Here is a 17,210-nt window from a genome sequence, read left to right on the forward strand (position 1 = left end):
TTCACTTAACCCCTTGTTACGTTCCCCGAGGGGTCTAGTTTCCAAAATGGTATGCCATGTGGGTTTTTTTTTGCTATCCTGGCACCATAGGGGCTTCCTAAATGCGGCATGCCCCCAGAGAAAAATTTGCGTTCAAAAAGCCAAATGTGACTCCTTCTCTTCTGAGACCTGTAGTGCGCCAGCAGAGCACTTTTCACCCCCATATGGGGTGTTTTCTGAATCGGGAGAAATTGGGCTTCAAATTTTTAGGGGTATTTTCTGCTATTACCCTTTTTAAAAATAAATTTTTTTGGGGAAAACAAGCATTTTAGGTAAAATTTTTATTTATTTTTTTACATTTGCAAAAGTCGTGAAACACCTGTGGGGTATTAAGGTTCACTTTATCCCATGTTACATTCCCCGAGGGGTCTAGTTTCCAAAATGGTATGCCATGTGGTTTTTTTTGCTGTTCTGGCACCATAAGGGCTTCCTAAAGGTAACATGCCCCCCAAAAACCATTTCAGAAAAACGTACTCTCCAAAATCCCTTTGTCGCTCCTTCCCTTCTGAGCCCTCTACTGCGCCCGCCGAACACTTTACATAGACATATGAGGTATGTGCTTACTCGAGAGAAATTGGGCTACAAATACAAGTAAAAATTTTGTCCTTTTACCCCTTGTAAAAATTCAAAAATTGGGTCTACAAGAACATGTGAGTGTAAAAAATGAAGATTGTGAATTTTCTCCTTCACTTTGCTGCTATTCGTGTGAAACACCTAAAGGGTTAAAACGCTGACTGAATGTCATTTTGAATATTTTGGGGGGTGTAGTTTTTATAATGGGGTCATTTATGGTCCCTGAAAAATACTGAGTTTGAAAATTTTGTGAAAAATCGGAAAATTGCTGCTGACCGTTGAAGCCCTCTGGTGTCTTCCAAAAGTAAAAACACATCAATTTTATGATGCAAACATAAAGTAGACATATTGTATATGTGAACCAAAAAAAAATGTATTCGTAATATCCATTTTCCTTACAAGCAGAGAGCTTCAAAGTTAGAAAAATGCTAAATTTTCAAATTTTTCATCAAATTTACGGATTTTTCACCAAGAAAGGATGCAAGTATCGACAAAAATTTACCACTATGTTAAAGTAGAATATGTCACGAAAAAACAATCTCGGAATCAGAATGATAACTAAAAGCATCAGAGTTATTAATGTTTAAAGTGACAGTGGTCAGATGTTCAAAAAACGCTCCGGTCCTTAAGGCCAAAATGGGCTCCGTCCTGAAGGGGTTAAACAAACAACAAAAAACATGGTCTCAAATGGCTGGAGGTGCTCAACCCCAAATGCGGTTGTGCTTTTATACTGGGGGAGCAGATCCTGCCCTTGTATTCCGTTGCTAGGGGCGATTCCCTGCATAAAAATGCATACAATGGAGGATGCCTGCAGCGGACTACAAGTGCCACAATAGAATCCTACACCAGATAGACGGTGTGGACGTGTACAAATACAATACCGGAGTATGGGTGCACTACTGTGGTAGATGTATACAATGACATTGGCTATCCCTCAACACTGATGTTAAATTGAGACATTCGCCTGTGTATCCTTATATGAAGGACACCAGAGCCCGCACATAGTGCGGGCTCTGGTGTGTCCTTCATATAAGGATACACTGGCGAATGTCTCAATTTAACATCAGTGTTGAGGGATAGCCAATGTCATTGTATACATCTACCACAGTAGTGCACCCATATTCCTGTATTGTATTGGTGTAAGTATTACCTGTCTGTGTCCTCTTTAACCACAAAATACGGAGCTGAATGTCGATTGGTTTTCACTTGCTCTGGGCACTTGTCTCCTCCGTCCAGTTCTTGCTCCAGGGATGAGCTGGTGCTTCCTTCCCGGCTGATGTTGCTGCCCCGGCCCGGGCTGTTCTCAGTAGATGCCCTGGGGGACTCTGTGTTCTGTTTCAGTGTCTGTAGTTTGGCTAAGGGGATAATATCACAGTTTTGTGGCCGGTGCCAGACTGTCCTCTGGGTGCTAGCATTGTAGTAGTAGAATCGTGACGTATTTGGGTCAAATAGTTCCCACCACTGATTCTCATTGGTACGTTTTATCCGGACGCCGGATGGTGGATCCCATACGCACTCCCCCGTGATCAGATTGGCGTACATACACTCTCGGGTCCGGGGCTCTATGATTTCTACCCATTCCAGCCTAAAATAAAAGAAAGAAGAAAAAAAAGGAATCAATTTTCATCTCAAAATCATATATATAGTTTTTTTTTCCCCCCCATCAGATTCAGACACAAATTCATCATCAGAATCCACATGTAAATTGCTAAATTGATTGTAAAAATCTACACCACAGTTTACATGGTGCATATTTTATGGTGCGGATTTGACGTCACTTTTTTTGGCAGGGAAATCTGGAAGGACTTTACAAAACAACAGTGAAAATCCTCATAGATAAATGGTGACTATTCTAACTATCTAAACCTCTTTTTAAGGTCCGTGTCCTCCGCCTATTTTAGTGCATCGCTGAGTTTTCTTCCAGGCTCTCCAGTGATTTCTATGAATGTTTTATCAATTAATTCATTTCTGAAGGGCTGATGCATCGTCTTGTTGCCTTACATAATGTTCCCGGGCTGAATGCGAATGTGAGCAGCGCCTTCTGACAAACAAGCACTTATTCACAGGCCGGGCAGATGGTGCACAGGGAAACACAGGACTCTGGGGGAGGGGGCGGCAGGCACTGGTCAGATGCAAAGGACACAATGTATTATTGGTTTAGGACACTAAAGAGACTCCATGTAACCAGCGACCAGGAGCTCACAACATGGAGGGCTTGTTATCTAGTTACTACTACAATATCATGACCTGTATTTGTCTTTCTGTTCTGAGGATGAAGCAAAGAAGACATAAATATATATATATATATATATATATATATATATATATATATATATATATATATATATATTAGTGCTGGGCGGTATACCGGTTCATACCGAATACCGACATTTTTGTGCTGCACAATATGAATTTTAACCAATACCGGTTTGGCCCCTCCCCCTCTCGGGAATGAATGAATGAGCCCAGCGCTGCATTGTCCCCACATCGTGGAACTAATCACAAGTCACCCGCGAGCGCTGTTCTGCCCCCCCCCCCCCCCCCCCAATTAATTATCAGCCCAGCGCTGTCCCCATCGGGGTAAATACTGATATGTCACCCGCATGCGCTGCCCTCCTCATCCTCATGCTTGTTGCAGCCGCCGGCGCTGACACTCTATACCAGTGGTCTTCAACCTGCCGACCTCCAGATGTTGCAAAACTACAACTCTCAGCATGCCCGGACAGCCGTTGGCTGTCCGGGCATGCTGGGAGTTGTAGTTTTGCAACATCTGGAGGTCGACAGGTTGAAGACCACTGCTCTATATTGTGTGGTATCCCTATGCCCGGGCTGCAAAAAATAAACAAAATAAACTTTAACTCCCCTCCCGTTGGTCCGGTACCGGCCTCATCTGCTTCCAAGTGAATGGAACGTCGGACAGCCGTCCGCCTATAACCGGCCGCAACGATGTTCTGCCCCAGCCGCTGATAGGCTGAGCCCACTGTCATGTAAGAAGCCGCCCAGAGCTCCTTACATGACAGTGGGCTCAGCCTATCAGCGGCCGGGGCAGAACATCGCTGCAGCTGATGATAGGCTGACGGCTGTACGACGTTCCCGTCCCTAGCGTAAGGCCGACGTCGGAACATGCGTTAGTTTATTTTGTTTACCTTGTGTCTGCGCCGGTGGCGGCAAACAAACAGCATGAAGAGGGCAGCGGGTGACATGTGAGTATTTACCCCCATGGGGGTAGCGCTGGGCTGATAATTTTTGTTGGGGGGGGGGGGGGCAGAATAGCGCAATGCTGGGCTGATAATTAATTTTTGTTGGGGGGGGGGGGGGCAGAATAGCGCAGTGCTGGGCTGATAATTAATTTTTGTTGGGGGGGGGGCAGAATAGCGCAGTGCTGGGCTGATAATTAATTTGGGGGGGGGAGGAAATACAGTTATATACCGTGGAACCGCCGAAAGTTCAAAAAATAGTGTGATACACAGATTTGGTCATACCGCCCAGCCCTAATATATATATAGAAACCCCTACAACTCCCAAATACTCAGAGCTGTAATACAGGTGTGTACAAGGGCCGATCGATGCTCTCGCTCAACAATCATTCCTCATTTTACAAAAAAGTCTATTTAAAGTGGAAGTCCCAAGTTTTAGGGTCATACGATCTTCAGCTCCAGCGTGGGGAGACAACCTGCCGCGCTGGGTAGGTACATTTGCCGAGGTATAAGGGTCACGCTCAGCGAAGTTCTGTGCACAAACCCTTTTCTGATAAATGAGACTTGCACACAGAACTTTGCTGAATGTAGTATGGTGGCCCCGGCTCCCCACGCTGGAGCTGAAGACCGCGCCGGACGGAAACTTGGAACAATTAGCTTTAACCCCTTAAGGACTCAGCCCATTTTGGCCTTAAGGACTCAAAAAACCATAAAACTCTTTTATATTTTCATCCACAGACTAGTATGAGGGCTTGTTTTTTGCGCGACCAGTTGTCCTTTGTAATGACATCACTCATTATATCATAAAATGTATGGCGCCACCAAAAAACACTATTTTTGTGGGGAAATTAAAAAGAAAAACGCAATTTTGCTAATTTTGGAAGGTTTCGTTTTCACGCCGTACAATTTATGGTAAAAATGACGTGTGTTCTTTATTCTGAGGGTCAATACGATTAAAATGATACCCATTATTATATACTTTTATATTATTGTTGCGCTTAAAAAAAATCACAAACTTTTTAACCAAATTAGTACGTTTATAATCCCTTTATTTTGATGACCTATAACTTTTTTATTTTTCCGTATAAGCGGCGATATGAGGGCTCATTTTTTGCGCCATGATCTGTACTTTCTTTTGATACCACATTTGCATATAAAAAACTTTTAATACATTTTTTTATAATTTTTTTTTTTATAAAATGTATTAAAGTAGCAATTTTTGACTTTTTTTTTTTTTTTTTACGTTCACGCCGTTCACCGTAAGGGATCATTAACATTTTGTTTTAATAGTTCGGACATTTACGCACGCAGCGATACCAAATATGTCTATAAAACTTATTTTTTACGCTTTTTGGGGGTATAATAGGAAAAAACTGACGTTTTACTTTTTTATTGGGGGAGGGGATTTTTCACTTTTTTTTTACTTTTACATTTTTTTTACACTTGAATAGTCCCCATAGGGGACTATTCATAGCACTACCATGATTGCTAATACTGATCTGTTCTATGTATAGGACATAGAACAGATCAGTATTATCGGTCATCTTCTGCTCTGGTCTGCTCGATCACAGACCAGAGCAGGAGACGCCGGGAGCCGCACGGAGGAAGGAGAGGGGACCTCCGTGCGGCGTTCTGAATTATCGGATCCCCGCAGCAGCGCTGCGGGCGATCCGATCGTTCATTTAAATCACGCACTGCCGCAGATCCCGGCACCTGAGGGGTTAATGGCGGACGCCCGTGAGATCGCGGTCGTCGGCCATTGCCGGCGGGTCCCTGGCTGCGATCAGCAGCCGGGATCAGCCGCGCATGACACGGGCATCGCTCTGATGCCCGCGGTTATGCACAGGACGTAAATGTACGTCCTGGTGCGTTAAGTACCACCTCACCAGGACGTACATTTACGTCCTGCGTCCTTAAGGGGTTAAAGGGGTACTCCGGTGAAAAACTTTTTTTTTTTTTTTTATCAACTGGTACCAGAAAGTTAAACAGATTTGTAAATTACTTCTATTAAAAAAAATCTTAATCCTTCCTGTACTTATTAGCTGCTGAATACTACAGCGGAAATTATTTTCTTTTTGAAACACAGAGCTCTCTGCTGACATCATGACCACAGTGCTCTCTGCTGACACCTCTGTCCATTATAGGAACTGTCCAGAACAGCATTGTTTGCTATGGGGATTTTCTTTTACCCTGGACAGTTCCTAAAATGGACAGAGATGTCAGCAGAGAGCACTGTGCTCATGATGTCAGCAGAGAGCTCTGTGTTTCAAACAGAAAAGAATTTCCACTGTAGTATTCAGCAGCTAATAAGCACAGGAAGGATTAAGATTTTTTAATAGAAGTAATTTACAAATCTGTTTAACTTTCTGGCATCAGTTGATTTAAAAAATAAAAAAAAAGTTTTTCACCGGAGTACCCCTTTAAGACTACGAACAGACAATACATCTGATTCCCGTTTTTTCTGGCATGAAAAAAAAAAATCACCATGAAAAACTTCCTCTTCATTTTTCTCCTCCATGATGCAGTTTTTGGGATTAGTATTGATTAGTATGGGCATTTTTTATTTGTTGTTTTATCTCCTCTCATGTGATGCTGGGAAAGACACCAACATACCGTATATACTCGAGTATATACGGTACATGCACACACACAAAAATGCCATTCGCAAAGCGTTCTGAGATTTAAACAACTAAAAACCTGCCACCAAAACGAAAACAGCACCACAGGTGCTATTGACTCCACACTGATATTTAGCCTCAGAGTTTTGGAGCCCCAAAAAAAACCCATGAGGCAATTTTTCCATACAAAAACCCTATGGGGGGGATTGATCATTCGCTGCACCAGCGCAGAGTTGTAAAATGTCCACTCAATTTAGCGTAACTATTTCTATGCAAAATGGAAGTCTGGGTAACATTTTTGCCTAAAGACGGGAATTTGTGTAAAAAAATTGCCCCATTTTTTCCACTCTGCACTGGTACAGGGAATGGTACGTTCTCTTCTGGGTCTGTTTTCAGCTGTTACTTTCTACTTCAGAATGGGCAGAATCTCCACCATATCACTAGACATAGAACATATACTGTATCGTGGTACAAGATTCGCTCTGGTCTCACTATCACCCGGGGGTCAGTGGTTTCGTCAGTGTCCGTCACTTGTACTCAGAGTCCCTCTTTTTAGCGTGTATCACCCTTAGATGGTAGAACTCTAGGACTACTCTTCTGGGTATTTTGCGTTTTTTTTGTGAATTGCGATACGGCCCCCAGGGAAAACTTGCGATTACCTGCTCGGGCCGGCTCCCGTGTGCGGCTGCAGAGCAGGTAAATATAAGTTCAAAATACCAAAAGGCGGCGTTTTCCAACCAGGGTGCCTTCAGCTGTTGCAAAACTACAACTCCCAGCATGCCCGGACAGCCAACGGCTGTCCGGGCATGCTGGGAGTTGTAGTTTCACAACAGCTGGAGGCACCCTGCTAGTAAAACACTGTCATAAGTAAGAGGCGCAGGGATAAACATAAAATACCTTCTGCTCACCTCCTCCCTGTCCCTGCAGATGATGTTCCCCTCAGTGTGGTCCGGGGTCTCTTCTCTTCTCCGTACAAGCACACGGACCTTTCCCTTTTCAGCCAATCACTGGCCGTAGGGGAATGTGACCATGGGGGTGCGGAATGTGACAGGGGTGCGGGGGGGGGGGGGGGCTAATGTGACACTGGAAGAATGTGACATATCGAGGGGGGGGATGTGACAGGGGGAAAATGTAAAAGTGGGGGAGATTGTGAAAGGGGGGAGAATGTGTGTGTGTGTGTGGGGGGGGGTGGGAGATGAGACAGGGGGAGAGTGTGATGGAGGGGGGGGGGGGAGAATGTGACAGGGGGGACAAAGATTGGTGAGAATGGGCCGGGGGGGGGGGGGGGGGGGAGGATATGGAAAAATAATGTAACGTGGGGGGGGGGGGGGAGAATGTGACAGGGGGGGTTGGGAAGATGTGACATTGGGGGAGAATGTGTGTGTGTGGGGGGAGCGGGGGGTAGATGAGACAGGGGGAGAGTGTGATTGGGGGGGGGGGGGAGAATGTGACACGGGGGACAAAGATTGGTGAGAATGGGCCGGGGGGGAGGGATATGTAAAAATAATGTAACGGGGGGGGGGGGGGGGTAATGTGACAGGGGGGGTTGGGAAGATGTGACATTGGGGGAGAATGTGAGGGGGGTGAGATGTGACTATGGAGGGAGACTGTGAGGGGGGTTGGAAGATGTGACTATGGGAGGAGAATGTGACATGTTGAGGGGCTGGGGGAATGGCATGTGACAGGGGGAAGATGTGAGAGAATGTGACCGGGGGGGGGGGGGGGGGGTTGAGAAGATGTGACATTGGGGGAGAATGTGAGGGGGTGAGATGTGACTATGGAGGGAGACTGTGAGGGGGGTGAGATGTGACTATGGGGGGAGAATGTGACATGTTGGGGGGGGGGAATGGCATGTGACAGGGGGAAGATGTGAGAGAATGTGACTTGGGGGGGGGTGTTTGATGTGACAGGGGGAGAATGTGACCAGTGGGGGGGAGTTAGACATTAAATGGGGACATGTGAAATGGGCGGTGGACATGAAGTGGGGGATTTCACCATTTGTTTATTATATCGCATATCAAAATCGCAATATTTAGGCCAATAATCGCACAGTTTTCCCATCGTGCAGCCCTAGTACCAAGTGATACTTTCCACAGCACTGATCTACCGCAAATGTCCGTCAGAGCTGGATGATGTGTGGAGATAACGCCGACCCAACCCTCCCTACCTGTGCTCCAATGCTGCCATCTGGTATTACACTATACTCACTATACGGTTATATCAGGACACTTTCCATACAGCCTTGAAGGGTTATGGAGAAAACGATTTACCGCCTCTGATTAGAGAATTACCGTATACTAATGTATTATGTATCTTTGGCCTGTAATGTTTTCAGGTTCTATAGATGTTTTCAGTCTTTTAGATTTATTAGATTTCTATATATTGACTTGTAATACATCATTTCAGGTCATAAATCTTTGTTTCATTATTATTCTTAAAAAAACAACAGTTTAAAAAACAGTTGTTGCTTCGCAACAGGATGCGACCTACAGAACTACATGGTCACCACTCAGGGGCGTCAGGATATTAGAAGTGATTGGCGCCGCACACATTACATCTCAGAGTCATCCCGGGGAACGCCGCTTACAGCCCCTATTGTGTTTAATGGGATTATCTTGCTCTGTACACACTGGGGAAGATTTAAAGGGGAACATTCAACACAGATCCCAGGACCACCAAAAGAATGAATATGGTAATTATACAGGCAAAATCCACCAGCGAAATCCCACTTGTCAATAGATAGAAGCTTATTTCTACAGTAAAATTCTGTGCAAAAAAAGCAGAATAGTGAGTACAGCTCTGGGGTATAATACAGGATATAACTCAGGATCAGTACAGGATAAGTAATGTAATGTATGTACACAGTGACCTCACCAGCAGAATAGTGAGTACAGCTCTGGAGTATAATACAGGATATAACTCAGGATAAGTACAGGATAAGTAATGTAATGTATGTACACAGTGACCTCACCAGCAGAATAGTGAGTACAGCTCTGGAGTATAATACAGGATATAACTCAGGATAAGTACAGGATAAGTAATGTAATGTATGTACACAGTGACCTCACCAGCAGAATAGTGAGTACAGGTCTGGGGTATAATACAGGATATAACTCAGGATCAGTACAGGATAAGTAATGTAATGTATGTAAACAGTGATCTCACCAGCAGAATAGTGAGTACAGCTCTGGAGTATAATACAGGATATAACTCAGGATCAGTACAGGATAAGTAATGTATGTACACAGTGATCTCACCAGCAGAATAGTGAGTACAGCTCTGGAGTATAATACAGGATATAACTCAGGATCAGTACAGGATAAGTAATGTAATGTATATACACAGTGACCTCACCAGCAGAATAGTGAGTACAGCTCTGGGGTATAATACAGGATATAACTCTGGATCAGTACAGGATAAGTAATGTAATGTATATACACAGTGACCTCACCAGCAGAATAGTGAGTACAGCTCTGGAGTATAATACAGGATATAACTCAGGATCAGTACAGGATAAGTAATGTAATGTATATACACAGTGACCTCACCAGCAGAATAGTGAGTACAGCTCTGGAGTATAATACAGGATATAACTCAGGATCAGTACAGGATAAGTAATGTAATGTATGTACACAGTGACCTCACCAGCAGAATAGTGAGTACAGCTCTGGAGTATAATACAGGATATAACTCAGGATCAGTACAGGATAAGTAATGTAATGTATTTACACAGTGACCTCACCAGCAGAATAGTGAGTCCAGCTCTGGAGTAAGGTTGGGTGTGTCTGTGCTCCTGTGACTTCCAGCAAACTTCCAGAGAAGCAGACTTTTCTTCCGCCCCTCCCCAGGTGTGTGGCAGACTCCTGGGTAGGGGTCTCTGCTATGGAGCCCTGGGAATCCAGGACTTCATTTTGCGCTCCCCGTTCTAGGCCGGAGGGGTGTGTGCGCGAACATGCAACGGCCAGTAGCCAGGATGGGGTCAGAAGATCGACCAGGGCCCACAGCAATGTGGGGCCCCCTCCCCCATCCCCAGCTGGGAGCTGCAAAGCTTCTAGCAAAAGTTCATCCAGGCCAAGAAGCTCATCCAGGCAGAGGAATGGAGTAAAGGCATCTACATCAGTTTCCCCAGAACCCCAGCAATGGGGGGTAAAGGGGCCAAGGGAATCCCTGGCAATATTCACATCCAGAATGCAGGCCAAGATGGCTCAATATGAGGAGCTTGGGAAGCAGCTCAGAGGAATAAGAGCGGATTTAAAATTTGCCCGCTACCAAGTGGATCAGTCATCCAGGGCCAAGAAGGCAGCATTTGCCGCTAAGGTAAAAACATTAAAGAAAAAAGTGGAGGAGATTGTGCGGATGAGGTCTGACATTGTGGAAGGTGCCGGCATTTTCCGTGAGAAGTTTGTCCATGGTGCTCGTTTCTCTGGTATGCCGGTCTCTAGAGATGATGATGATGATTGCCAGAGTGAGGAGGAGGAGATGGAGGAAGGTGAAGGAGGTGAGGAGAGCAATGTGAGTGAGGGGGATATGGATACTAATTCTGTGCGTGACACCACTGCTACCCCTGACCCCCCACTTACCCTGAGTGAAGACCGTGTGAACCCGGCTTAGGTGGCCTTACCTACCTCCAGTGAGGATGATGATGATAATGATGATGGCAGTGACTGCAGTCAAGGCAGCGGCTTGGCGGATGGGGGTCTCCTGCGGGCGATTGTAATGCAGGAGTCCCCCACCCGTCTGGAAAACTTCTCTTTTGGAGAGGATTTAGGCCCAGAGGAGGAGAGGAAGAATAAAAAAGCGAAGGGCAGGAAGAGGAAGAAAACGCAAGGACAAGTTAAGTTTGTCTTTTCTTCTTTCCAGCAGTCTGGGTCAGCTGAGAAGCCGAATCAGGGTGCTGGGTCCCCCAACCTGCCAGACCCCGTTTCTGTAGTGGAGCGGGGCCAGCATGGGGGATACAGTAGTGCACCCAAAATGGCCGCGGGTGCGATAGATAAAAAAGGGCACCCTCCTGTGAGGGGGGAGGGTGCCCAGGCACCAGAAAATGGTGGCAGATTCCCTTGTTCGGGGGGCGGTACAGGTCCTGGCACTGCAGGGCACTCCCCTGTGAGGGGGGGGGAGTGTTCAGGCACCGGACCTTGTTGGTTCAGGGGGCGGTCCCCTAGGTGATGCAGTCGGTACCGATCCTGGCACTGTGAAGGAGGAGGTTCCCTGCGCGTCAGCCGCAGTAGGCGGGGCGGGAGTGCGTCCGGAGGGACAGCTCCCTTCAAAATCTGTGGCGGCGTGCAATTGGGCGGGGCCACCTATGATGGGGGCGGAGTCTGTGTCTGTGCCCAAAGACACTGGACAGAAGAGCCGTGCAGCTCCAATCATTAAGCCAGCAACCCTTATACCTGGAGTAATAGACCCAGCCAGCCCGGCCTGTAACACATCAAGGGAGAGTGTACGCAAGAGTGAAAGTGAGAGCAAAAATGTGAATAAAAATGGTAATGTGCAGGATGTGAGTTATGGTAGTGTGCATGGGAGGAGTTGTAGTAGCAGTATGGATGAAGGGAGCGGAGTGCAAGAGAGGGGTGCAAGCGGGGTGCAAGAGATGGGTGCAAGTAGGGTGCAAGAGAGGGGTGTTTGTGAAATACAGGTGAGGAGTGGTAGTGGTATGCAAAAGAGAGGTGTTATGGCTGAGGCTTACATTAGGAACAAGGGTCCTGGTTTGGGGTCTGGTTCGACTGCCCCCCCGGTAGTGGCTGCTTCTCCCAGAAGTTATGCCAGCGTCACTGCCGGGGGATCAGGGGGATCTCCATCTCCATCTGGCTCTGGGGGTCACTTGCAACAGCGCCTCCTGGAGGCTCTACGTAGGGGAGACAGGTCAATCCATGTAGAGGGGAGGGGTGAGGTTGACCTGTCTTTTTGGATAGAAAGACATGGCTTAGGCGCCTTCCGAGAACAAAACGGGGAGGTGGTCTGGTCCCTCCCAACAGCCGGGCAGGAAAGTGGCCGTAGGAATGTGGTCCGTTTGGTGTGGAGGGGCGAAGATGCGTGTCCCCCTCGGGGAAAGGTGGTTGAGCTCCTCCTCCAGATGGAATTCAGGGCAAGTGACATCTTTGCCCTGATCCACCCCTACGGTACTTCCGAGTTTGACATCAGCTTCGTTCGACCGGAGGGTTTGGAACTTTTCTGGTTGAACTATGAGGTGGTGAAAAGCGAGCCCGGCTGGCGGGATTTCGCCGTAAAGGCGATATCCCGTCAGAATCTGGCCAAGAAAGTGACCGTATTGACCCGTAACGAGTCACTATCTTGCTATGACATCATGACCTGGCTCAGCAGATATGGTGATGTGACGGACATGCCGAAAAAGAACTATGACGAACATGGGATCTGGTCTGGGGCCTTGACGTTTTCCGTCAAACTTAAGCGTTCAGGGAGCACTGTTGCCCACATCCCATCAGCTGCTTTTCTTGGGAGAGACAGAATCCAAATTTTCTACCAGGGGCAGCCCAAGGTCTGTCACAGGTGTGGCAGCCCCACTCACTTTAGCGCAGCCTGCACCGTGCAGGTCTGTGCTCTGTGTGGTGGGGTAGGTCATCTTGCCGCATCCTGTAGGCAGATCAGGTGGCATCTGTGTAGTGTCTTAGGACACCCTTTCAGCCGTTGTCCTAGCGCCTTTGCCCGTGCGACGGTCACCTTGGCTGGGGAGAGCAGTAATGTTGCCTCAGCTGGGGAGGGCACGAGTGCGGGAGAAGATGCAACAGGGTCAGTGAAGAGGAAAAGTCCCGCCAAGCTGAGGCGGGAGGCTAATCGGAGCAGGGAACTGGAGAGTTCCCATGTGGCAGGGGTAGCTTCTGGCCCTGCTCCAGAGGTTAGTCCTGAAACTGCTGAGGCCCTGGGGGAGAATGTGCTGGATGAGGAAATGGGGAGAATCTGTAAAGAAGAGGGCAGCAAGGCCGATCTTTCCGATTCCTCCCACTATGAAAGTGTTGATGAGGAAGGTGAAGAGAGGCCAAAAAAAAAGGGCAGTAAAGGGAGAAAGAAGAGGTCGGAGCCCTCTACTCCTCGTCCTATGGACCAGGTCCCAAGTGGAAGCTTACCTGCCCCCCCCCCTCTGATTGATCTGTCTAACCGGTACTCTGTCCTTGATGACATCTCCTCCCCCTCCATGGAGGGGGGGTCGAGGATGGGGTGCCTGAAGTGGGGGAGCCTCCAGGGGGAACTGGGCCCTGTCCTGATGGGGCAATTTCCTCAGGGGATGGGGCCAAACCGGAGCCAGGTGGAAATGGGGATTCAAAAATGGACCAATCAGAATCCAAAAAACGGTCCAAAGAGAAGGAAGCCTCCTCATCTGGGGATGAGGGGGTGAAGAAAAAACAGAAATGAGGGGGTTAGGGCCGTCTAACTCAATCACCCATGATGGCGGCACTCACCCCATTGACGCTGGCATCTATTAACTGTGCCAGCATAAAGTCTGATACGGCTAGATTCGCAGCCTTTGATTTTCTCGGCCGTGTTGATGCCGACATTTTCTTTTTACAGGAGACCAGGTTGTTAGAGCTAGCCTCCCTGGTAAAAGCCAGGAGAGAGTGGAGGCGCGGCCCCTCCAACTGGTCTCTTGCCGTATAGTGGGGTGGCGGTCCTTTTTACCGCTCCTGTTGAATGCAGACGGGTTATTGAGTTAGAAATGGGGAGGTGCCTGATCTTAGATGTCCTCATGAAGGGGCAAGAGCTCCGGCTTATTAACATCTACGCCCCACAAACAAAGTGGGGACGAAAAGATCTCTTTATGAGGATTAAGCCCTTTCTTTTTACAAGCCGACAGGTGATCTTTGGAGGGGATTTCAATACTGTCACGAGATCCCAAGATAGGAGAGGTTCCAATGATCGGTTGGCTTATGATAGCATAGCACTCAATAGTATAGTTAGGGAAGCTCGCCTAGAGGATGCCCACATCCGGAGCCCCTCAGGCCACGCGGGTTTCACCTATCATCGAGGTAGCTGCAGGTCTAGAATAGACAGATTTTATTTAAAGGAGGAAGCCGTCTCTTCCGCAGTGTCCGTGGTTGAGGTGGAATTCTCTGATCACTGTATGATTTCTTTTTCCTTGAATGTTTCAGAGACCCCCCGGATGGGTAAAGGTTATTGGAAGCTGAATTCGTCCCTCCTGGAGGAAGCGGAGATAAGACAGTCCTTTGAGGATTTTCTTCAGAGTCAGGTACCTTTACTGGACCTATGTAGTAGTAAGTCAGAGTGGTGGGAGATATTCAAGAAGCGGGTTGCGGGGTTCTTCCGCCAGCTCTCGAGCCTCAGGTCCCTGAATAGGTAACGCCTGTATCAGGGTCTGAGGAGGAAACTCGAGCTTCTCGTCTCGACTGGAGGTAGCCGGGAGGATATCTCCAGAGTGAAGTCCTTGCTGATGAGGTGTCAGTACGATAGGCACGCATCTTTGGTTTTTGAGAGGGATTTCGGGAAGTACCGCTCGCCCGACCCTTACAGAAACTGTAAGATGTCAGTGAGTAGTAAAGTGGTCTCAGGACTGATTGATAGTACGGGATCTCTGAATCGGTCCAAATCAGGGATATTGGAGGTCGTCAGATCCTTCTACTCACACCTCTTGGGAAGGAAGGATCTAGATCGAGACAGGCTGTCGGCTTTCCTGGCTGAAACCATTCCTGAGCCAGGGGTAGACCCCTCTCTTGATGTTTTGGCAGAAGAAATCAGGGAAGAGGAAGTGAGACTAGCGATCGAGGGGCTCGCCCCCAAGAAGTCGCCAGGTCCGGATGGCTTAACATCCGAGTGGTACAGGACCTTTAAGGAGTCTTTAGCTCCCCTCTTGACTGAGGTATTCAATGAGTGTCTCTCCTCGGGCACTCTGCCGAAGTCAATGAGGAGGTCAGCCCTGATTCTTCTCTCAAAGGGTAAAGATCACAGCCGTATTGAGAATTGGAGACCCATAGCTCTTCTCAATACGGACAGGAAGCTTCTCGCCAAGACACTGTTTAATCGGCTGGTGAAGTTTGCACCCCGGCTCCTTTCGGGGGCCCAGCACTGCTCTGTTCCAGGCCGAAGCACCTTAAGTGCTGTCCTTAGTGTCAGGGAGGCAGTGGAGCGGAGTAGTGTGGGTCTCTGGAAGGGGCACTTGTTGTCCCTGGATCAGGCCAAAGCATTTGATCGGGTGAACCACGAGTACCTCTGGTCAGTCCTCCTGAGATATGGCTTACCGAGTACTTTTGTTAATTGGCTTAAGATCTTGTATGCAGGGGCAGAGAGTTTCCCACTGGTGAACGGTTGGTCTGGCCGCTCTTTTGAGGTGGGGTCCGGAGTCCGTCAAGGTTGTCCCTTGAGCCCGCTTTTAAACGTGTTCGCAATCGATCCCTTCATCCGGAGGGTAGATTGTGGGCCGTTGGCGGGAGTCGGGATGAGTCTGGCGGAGCTGGATGTCGCCCAGAGAGTGGTGGCGTACTCTGATGATGTCACCATCTTCGTGTCCTCGAGAGAGGAGGTCGATGTGGTGATGTCGGAAGTGGACCGCTACTCTGTTATGGGGGAACAGGATGAACCTAGTCAAGAGGGAGGTTACGTACCACACGAGGAGACTAGGGGGTTTATCTATGGTAAACCCTGTGGTGTTCTTAACGAACACCGTCTTGAAAGCTAACATCTCAAACCTCTGGTCAGAGAGGGCTCCTCCGTGGGTACTCTCCTGCAGGGAATGGTTTCGGCCTTTCTTCCAGGAATGGGAGACAGGAGGGCAAGTGAAGGACCTACGTACGCCCCATGGATACCTTCCGGCTTACGCTGCCCCGACTCTGAAGGCGATACGTCGGTGGGGTCTGGGAGTGTGGGAGATCAGGACCCAGTCAAGGCAGTTCCTTGACAAACGGGTTCTGTTGACCCACTTCCAGAAGCCTCTGGCGCTCAGGGACTGCCCAGGTCGGGATCTGAGGGTGGGGTTGTATCTTTTAAACATGAAAAGGATCCCCCAGAAGTTTTGGGACTTGGCCTGGCGCTGCTTTCAGGGGAAGCTATATGTGAGGGACAATTTGAAGTGTAGGAGATCTGATGACCGGGGGTGTCCCCGAGAAGAGTGCGGGGACATGCTGGAAAGCATGGACCATTTCCTGCTTCATTGTCCCTTTAATATAGGGGTCTACAACCGGGTGGGCGCTTCCATCGGCTGGAGTCAACTTGCCGGCCTTACCTATCCGGAATGGGCTTATGGGGCATTCAGGACCCTGGGTGGCCGTGATCGGGGCACTTTATTCTTAGTCAGTTTAGTGGTTAGATACTACACGTGGAATGCACGGTGTTAAGTGTCTACACAGCGGAAAGTCCTCTCCGAGGTGGAGGTCTGTAGGAACATCACCGGTGACCTTGGGAAGATCAGGTCTTTGGAGTATGGCAGTCTTGGTACCAGTAGGGCTTCTCTCCTATGGAGAGGGTTTTGTTTTGATGTGCCCTAGGTACTAGACCTTTTGGGTAGAGTACCCTGGTTTTGGTTAGGGACAGTGATGTAGGGACAGGGTTAGGGTGATAGTAGGGTCAGTTTATTTTTAGGGATAATGGTAGGGAGAGAGGCAGGGTGGAGTTGGGGAAAGAATGTAAATTTTGTATGTATCAGGATTGCCATCCTTCTTCCTGGTGGTGGGCTAATGCATGTGCACCATAGCTTTTTGTTTTGTTTTCAGACGCTAAAGTTATGAAGGGCTTACAGGCACCGAACTTGGGCCTAAAGTGGTTTGTATTGTTTGTTTTTGTATATTATAAAGCTGGTTATGGTAAAGTTGGTTGGGAGGAG

General features: G+C 48.0%; 1 protein-coding gene across 3 annotated transcripts in view; it reads right to left on the reverse strand.

Annotated features, from left to right (window-relative positions):
- Positions 1 to 17,210, reverse strand: part of ARHGAP39 (Rho GTPase activating protein 39) — a 303,636-nt gene that overhangs the window by 228,409 nt on the left and 58,017 nt on the right. For all 3 annotated transcript variants that reach the window (XM_056522932.1, XM_056522930.1, XM_056522931.1), the window contains exon 2: positions 1,763 to 2,197. In XM_056522932.1, the coding sequence (XP_056378907.1) occupies positions 1,763 to 2,197 (435 nt within the window). The remainder of the gene's footprint in view (positions 1 to 1,762; positions 2,198 to 17,210) is intronic.

The sequence above is a fragment of the Hyla sarda genome, chromosome 5, assembly GCF_029499605.1.
Source record: "Hyla sarda isolate aHylSar1 chromosome 5, aHylSar1.hap1, whole genome shotgun sequence".
Classification (NCBI taxonomy): Eukaryota; Metazoa; Chordata; class Amphibia; order Anura; family Hylidae; genus Hyla; species Hyla sarda.